Raw genomic sequence first — 6,636 nt, 5'->3', positions numbered from 1 at the left:
ATTAAAGGCATGCACCACCGCCACCCAGCCCCATACTCACTTTTTAAAGGCAAAATAATTTCAGACACTTAAAAAACAGAGCTTTGAAATGAATAAATGGGATTTAATGGTGATTGGGGAATGGTATCTCTGAGGTTACTACAGTTAAGATCAGAACCAAAGCAAAAGATCAAGGCATGATAAGCTAGCCAAGCACAGAACAGTCTAGTCCACACACCCAGGATAGAGGATACTCCACACATCCAGGACAGAGGCTACTCCACACACTCAGGACAGAGGATACTCCAAACATCCAGGACAGAGGCTGATCCACACATCCAGGATGGAGGCTGCTCCACACACCCAGGATGGAGGCTGCTCCACACACCCAGGATGGAGGCTGCTCCACATATCCAGGACAGAGGCTGATCCACACATCCAGGAAGGAGGCTGCTCCACACACCCAAGATGGAGGCTGCTACACACACTCAGGATAGAGGATACTCCACACATCCAGGATAGAGAATACTCCACACACTCAGGAGAGTTGATACTCCACAATCCAGGATGGAGGATAATCCACACGTCTATGATGAAGGCTGCTCCACACAGCCAGGATAGAGACTGTTACATACTCCAGAATGGAGTCTGCTCTATACTGTCGATGGAGGCTGTTCCATAAATCCAGACTGGAAGAACTGAATGTGAATTATGTGTGGTGAGATCACATGTTAGAGTCAGGAACAGCTATGGACTAGACTGGAAGGCAATGAGGGTCAAGGTGTACAGGACCCTGAATACCACCAATATTTAGGATATTTTATGTACAACAATAAAGCTTTGAAAGTGTTCTTTTGGTGGCTATTCAGAGAATTGAGTGCAAGAAGGCAAGACTAAAAATAGACAGTCTGACACCATGCTCCATGTTCATAAAAGAGTTGCCTTTCCTGGCACTCTCCTGTTTTACAGAGGTCATGTGACTAACTCTAGTCACTAAGCCATGAGAAAACAAAAATCTTTGCTAAGTGCCGAAGCTGAACTGTTGAATTGCCAGCATGTGGCCACCCAATGTTCTTACACATGTTTTCCTTTGCTATAAAAACTGGCATGGCTTTAGATGATGACTGACCCAGTCCCCTGGCACCTAAGTTCACAGATGTACCTCAGTCTGTTTTTAATGGGACAGAAATATGTCCAAAGAAATACATATTGTCACAGACTACTGAGACTTGGGAGTCCCTATTATAAGACAGCTAAATCCTCCTGGCAGGCAAAAGAAACCCATCCTATTCTAGTTTGATTTTCTTTTGCTGTGATAAACACTTTGACCAAAAGTACTAGCTAGGAAAAGGATCACAATCCAACACTGAGGGAAGTCAGGTTGGGATTCAAGAAAGGAGCCATGGAGGAAGGCTACTAACTGGCTCACTCTCTGGCTTCTTCCCAAATCTCTGGGTGAATGTAGCTTATGTCAAATTGGCACCGGAAGCTTGCTAGGACACATTGTAGCAGTTTATTTGAGAAGTGGTTTTCACAAGAGCAAGATACTAGCCGTGAAGTGGGAGGGAAACTGACAGGAGTTCTTAAGATTTCAATGCAGGACCCTTCCATCACAAAAGAAGGAAATCCTGCCATTCCCAAGGGCTTGGTTGCACCTGTAAGACATTATGTAAAACTAAATAGGCCAGACACAGAAAAATGCTTCTGTTTTCCCTGATCTCATCGAATTGGAGAGCAGCCCGGTGGCTGCCATGGGCAGTGTGGTGAGAGGGGAAAGGGGGATGCCCCAGAAAGGACTCCTACATAGAACAAGACACCTAGTGTCTAGCATCGAGAGTAGACTTAATGATGTTACACAGTGTTCTTGAAAATGCTGAGAGTGGGTGTAGGATGTGCTCACCACAAAATTAATAGCTATGTGAAGAAATACGTCTGACAAGGAACTGTATTTAACCTCTCTATAATGTTGGATGACAAATGCGTACAATTATTACTGTGTGTATGCGCATGTTTATCTGTGTGCGTGTGCGTGAGCATGCATGGTGCATGGGTGCACAGACAACATGCCATGGCACACAGATAGAGATCCGAGGACAATTATGATGGAGTAAGTTCTCTCCTTCCACCTTTTAAGTGGGTTCCAGGGTTTAAGTCACCAGGTTTTCATGACAAGCACCTTTATCCATTACAACCCCCTGACCTAAATTCATACAATCTTATATGTTAATTAAAAATAAATCTGAATAGAATATCGAAGAGTGGGAGGTGAGAAAAGGGAGATATTTCAAAGAAGGAAGATCCCAAGGCTGGGGTGTAAATAAATTAGGGAATTTACTATTGCATAAAAACTGCATGGACTCATAGTCTCAGACCAAGCGTGATGGGAGATCGGATAAGTTTTGTCTAGGGTCAGAACAGTTTTCAAATTTCACATACAGTTATCAGATAAGCAACTGGGTGTTCCATCTGGAGCCAAGATCCAAAGCCTTAGCTTCATTTGTGACATTTTGGAAACATCAGACCATAATGATAATCCAAAGCAGAGATGATGACTTCATCTCAAAGAAGGTCAGGGAGCCTCCAAGAGACAAACTCAAGAGCTGACCTCACGGCAATGGAGCAGAACAGAGTGGTCCCCAGAGGCTGGGAAGGATGGTGGGAGGGAGTGTGGGAGAGAGGCAGGACAGCACACAGGTACACGGCTGCAGCTGCACAGCAGGAAAACCTTCAAACAGCCTGTGGACACTTAGGTTAAAAAGCAATGAACTGTGCATTCAAAATAGCTAGCAGTGGGGATTTGAATGTCCCAGTGAAAGGGACGGTAAATATTAGAGGCACTGGATAGACAATATTCTCATCTTGTCATTACATAGTGTATATACTATTGAAGTAGCTCATGGTTAAAATATCCCAAAAATATGCATAATTATTATGACTACGTTAAAGGTTTTATCTTTGGGAAAAGAAACGCTTTCTGAATAAATTATTTGTTCAGAAGTCTGTTTACTGAAATTTTTTCTTTTTTGTTTTGTGGTTTTATTTATTTATTATGTATACAATATTCTGTCTGTGTGTATGCCTGCAGGCCAGAAGAGGGCATTACAGATGGTTGTGAGCCACCATGTGGGGAATTGAACTCAGGACCTTTGGAAGAGCAGGCAATGCTCTTAACCTCTGAGCCATCTCTCCAGCCCCCTGAAATTTTTTCTTTTCTTTTCTTTTTTTGATAGTTAGCAGAAAACTCCATCCCCACACTTATTAAAAACTTACAAACAAAGCCTGTACAAAAAATATCCCCCAATTCCTGATCATCACTCTGAAACAGTAATCTTGAAAGACATTGTCACCTAGGACAGTCTCTTCCTCTGCCACCACCACATTCTCTTCCTCTACCTCAGCCTCAGCCTCTTCCCGCAGCAGCTTCCCTTCTCATCAATTTCACCTTAGGTCCAATATCCACAAGTAGTGTATCCAGAGGCAAGCTGTCAGGTAAAATAAAATATCGAATGTTATTTCCTCGAATACTCAATGTTTCCAGATGTACAGGCTCTTTGTTCTTCAGGGTCATTTCCCCAGCTTCGGGATGTGTATTCATGCCGACATCTACACCTATGATTGGTCCGTGGGCTTGTGCTCCGTTCTTCCATTCAATGGTTATGGTTTCATAACTCAGTCTCATCAAAAATCTCACACACAACAGGCAGTGGTGGCGCAAACCTTTAATCCCAGCACTCGGGAGGCAGAGGCAGGTGGATCTCTGTAAGTTTGAGGCCAGCCTGATCTACAAGAGCTAGTTCCAGGACAGGCTCTAGAAACTACAGGGAAACCCTGTCTCGAAAAACAAAACAAAACAAAAATCTCACGTGCTTCATCCTAGTTGCCCAGCCTTTTTCTGGTTCAACGGGACACGGAATTCAGGCTCCAAAGACTTACAGACTAGGCATGTGAATTGTTACTGAAATTTTATTTTTAAAATTACTCTTATATTTCCCACCAGGAATTCAAACAAAGAAATACTTTCTGAATTAGACTGAATGGGGTTTGTTTTAATAGATAGTTGGAAAATACATCAAATTTTCCTTGCTTTAACATTTTATTTTAATATGAAAATCTCAAGAACGTACACTAAAAAAAACTGATCAAAAGTTTTCCTGTAAAAAGAAATTGCTTCTAATATCGGAAACTCCCATATCTAGGTTGCGTGCCCACAGTCATTATCTCCTAGACCACGTTCTTCTCTTCTTGCCCAAGTTTGCTTTTCTCAGTTCTAGAGGTAGCCATGTCGTTGGCCAACATGTATAAAGACGTGAGTATTAATATATAAAACACGATGCGTATATCATAGGGACTTTCCTGTTGTGGTAGAGATCTGGGATTCTTACTAATTCAAAGAGTAGGAATTACATGCTTCTGACACCAAGCAGAAGGTGGCTGCACTTTAGATTAGGAATTAAAAATTAAATGCCCATTGAAGAATTTAAGACTAAGAACAATATGATGGGGAGAGATTGTTTACTAAATATTAGCAGACAGGTGAGGCTATGTGCTTTGAAAATTTAAAGGCCACTCATAATTCTCAAAGACACAGAGAGCCCTACATAGGGCCTGGTGGAGGTTTAGAGACATTTTTCCCTGACCGTGACTCTAATCTTGCCAACAGCTCCATGCGTTCAAACAGAGTGGCCTTAATTCCTGGACTGTTCACAGGTCTCTGACCGCTTGCTCTATGCCTTCCAAAAAAAATGACCTGTCTGGACTTTAGATTTCCTGTGCACATTGCCCAGGACGTGACTGAAAACATTTATTGAAAGATTAAGTGGGTACTTCGCAGAATCCAAAGAAATAAGCTGCAGCGTGAACTGGAAACTGGAACCAGTTGGGAACCAAAGAATTTACTTCTCATTTTTTCACTTTTCTTTCTCTTAACCCAGCCAGATATCTCGATGTCTTCTCGGTTCTACTTTTGTTTATTTTGTATGTTCTCTCCCCGCTCTCCTTTTCTCTCGCAAATCCTTTAATTATACATCCATCATGTGTGACATTGAATTTCAGAAGAGCACTTCCCCACTGGACTTTGAACATACGCCCCCAAGCGCAATACTCCTGCCCACAGCCATTACTCTCCTTCATTCCTCGAGGGATCTGATTCTACTTCAGAATATTAGATACATCTGATATTTGTATCTACATAGGAGCCGCACCTGAAAGAAAACATGAGATTCACATTTCTTAACTCAACTATGTCTAGTTGCATCCATTTTCTTTCAAATGCTCTCACTCCGTTCCTATTTATGGCTGAGAAAAATTCCACTGTGCATATGTATCTCATTTCATTATCCATTGCTCTGCTGTTGGACACCTGTGTTGATTCCATAACTTACATATTACAATGAGTCCTGCAATAAACAGGGATGTGCAAGTATCTCTTTGACAGTTGACTCAGAGTCCTTTGGGTAACTTGCAGTGCTATCCCTGGATCAAATGTTGGTCGAATTTCAGTTTTTTTAAAGAAAAAATCCATACTGATTTCCTAGTGACTGGACTATTTTGCGTTCACACCAGTAGTCGATAAGAATCTCTTTTGTCTACAGCCTTACCGGCACCTGTTATTTGTTTTGTTAGTGAATGTCATACTCACTGAGGTGAAGCAGAAGCTCAGCATAGTTTTAATTTGCATTTCTCTGAGGTTTAATATTTTTCATGCTTATTGGCCCTTTATCTCCATCTCTTGAGAATTGCTCCTTCATTTCATTAGGTATTTCATTAGTTCTACCTTGCACACCAGGCTTTAAAGTAAGTGGTTGGTTGCTCCCATGACGGCTGTTACACTAATGGATATTTTGCAAAGTCAGTCATTTCTGTAGTTGGTAGGGTTCATATCTGGGTAAGGGTGTTAATGGGTTTTTCTCCCTCAGTACCCTGCATGGAACCTTCAAACACTGTAAAAGTGCTGCAGTGTTGAAGCTTCCAGGTCAGTACCAGCTAGATTTCTCTGTGCCCTGTGACTCAAGGAATTGCCGTCTTTAGCGATAGGGTCATACCATCAAGTTCTGAAGAATAACAATGGTAGCAGTCTGTAATGTTTGGGAGACTATATGGGACATTGCTGGCCATCAACTCAAAATGAGTTAACCCCGACCTGGCACTGGGCTTTTTATTGAATAGCCTTTAATGCTGGCGGGAAGCACTGCACTCCAGTTGTATGGTAACTCCATTTAAGCTCCCTTTGTAGGTGCTATGCATATATTTTTAGGAAGTTCCTCCAGTAGAAGGTTTCCGTATGACTATTTCAAAGATATTTAGTGTAATTATCCCTCCCATACTCCCTCCTCTACCCTCCCTCCCCATCCTTCACATATCATTCTACCACACACTTCTCTGAGGGCGCTTGCCCACTCCAAGAGCTTCAAAGAGCTTCATAGATACTCTTCCTCTGAGGAACACTTAGCTTAGGTTTTCTATATACAGGGGTACAACCGGAATCTGAAGGAGAGAGGAGCGGAGAGAGAGGGAAGAGAGAAAAAAGAGGAAGACATAGAGAGAGAGCAGACTAGAGATCTAGCTCTCATCTCTCTATCTGCCGCTCTATATCTACGTCTCGCTCTCTATATCTCTCTCTCCAACTCTCGGCGTCTCTTAGCTCTCTCATCTCTCTCT

The 6,636-nt window shown here is 42.3% G+C and overlaps 1 protein-coding gene across 1 annotated transcript; it reads right to left on the bottom strand.

Annotated features, from left to right (window-relative positions):
- Window positions 1-3,379: 3,379 nt before the first annotated feature.
- On the bottom strand, window positions 3,380-3,658 carry LOC119825900 (small nuclear ribonucleoprotein Sm D1-like). The gene has a single exon (XM_038346910.1). The coding sequence runs from the start codon at window positions 3,656-3,658 to the stop codon at window positions 3,380-3,382; it is 279 nt and encodes a 92-aa protein (XP_038202838.1).
- Between the last annotated feature and the right edge of the window lie 2,978 nt (window positions 3,659-6,636).

This window comes from Arvicola amphibius, chromosome 11 (assembly GCF_903992535.2).
Source record: "Arvicola amphibius chromosome 11, mArvAmp1.2, whole genome shotgun sequence".
NCBI classification, from domain to species: Eukaryota; Metazoa; Chordata; class Mammalia; order Rodentia; family Cricetidae; genus Arvicola; species Arvicola amphibius.
The sequence above is the reverse complement of the archived record's forward strand: the minus strand, read 5'-3'. Positions and strand labels throughout refer to the sequence as shown.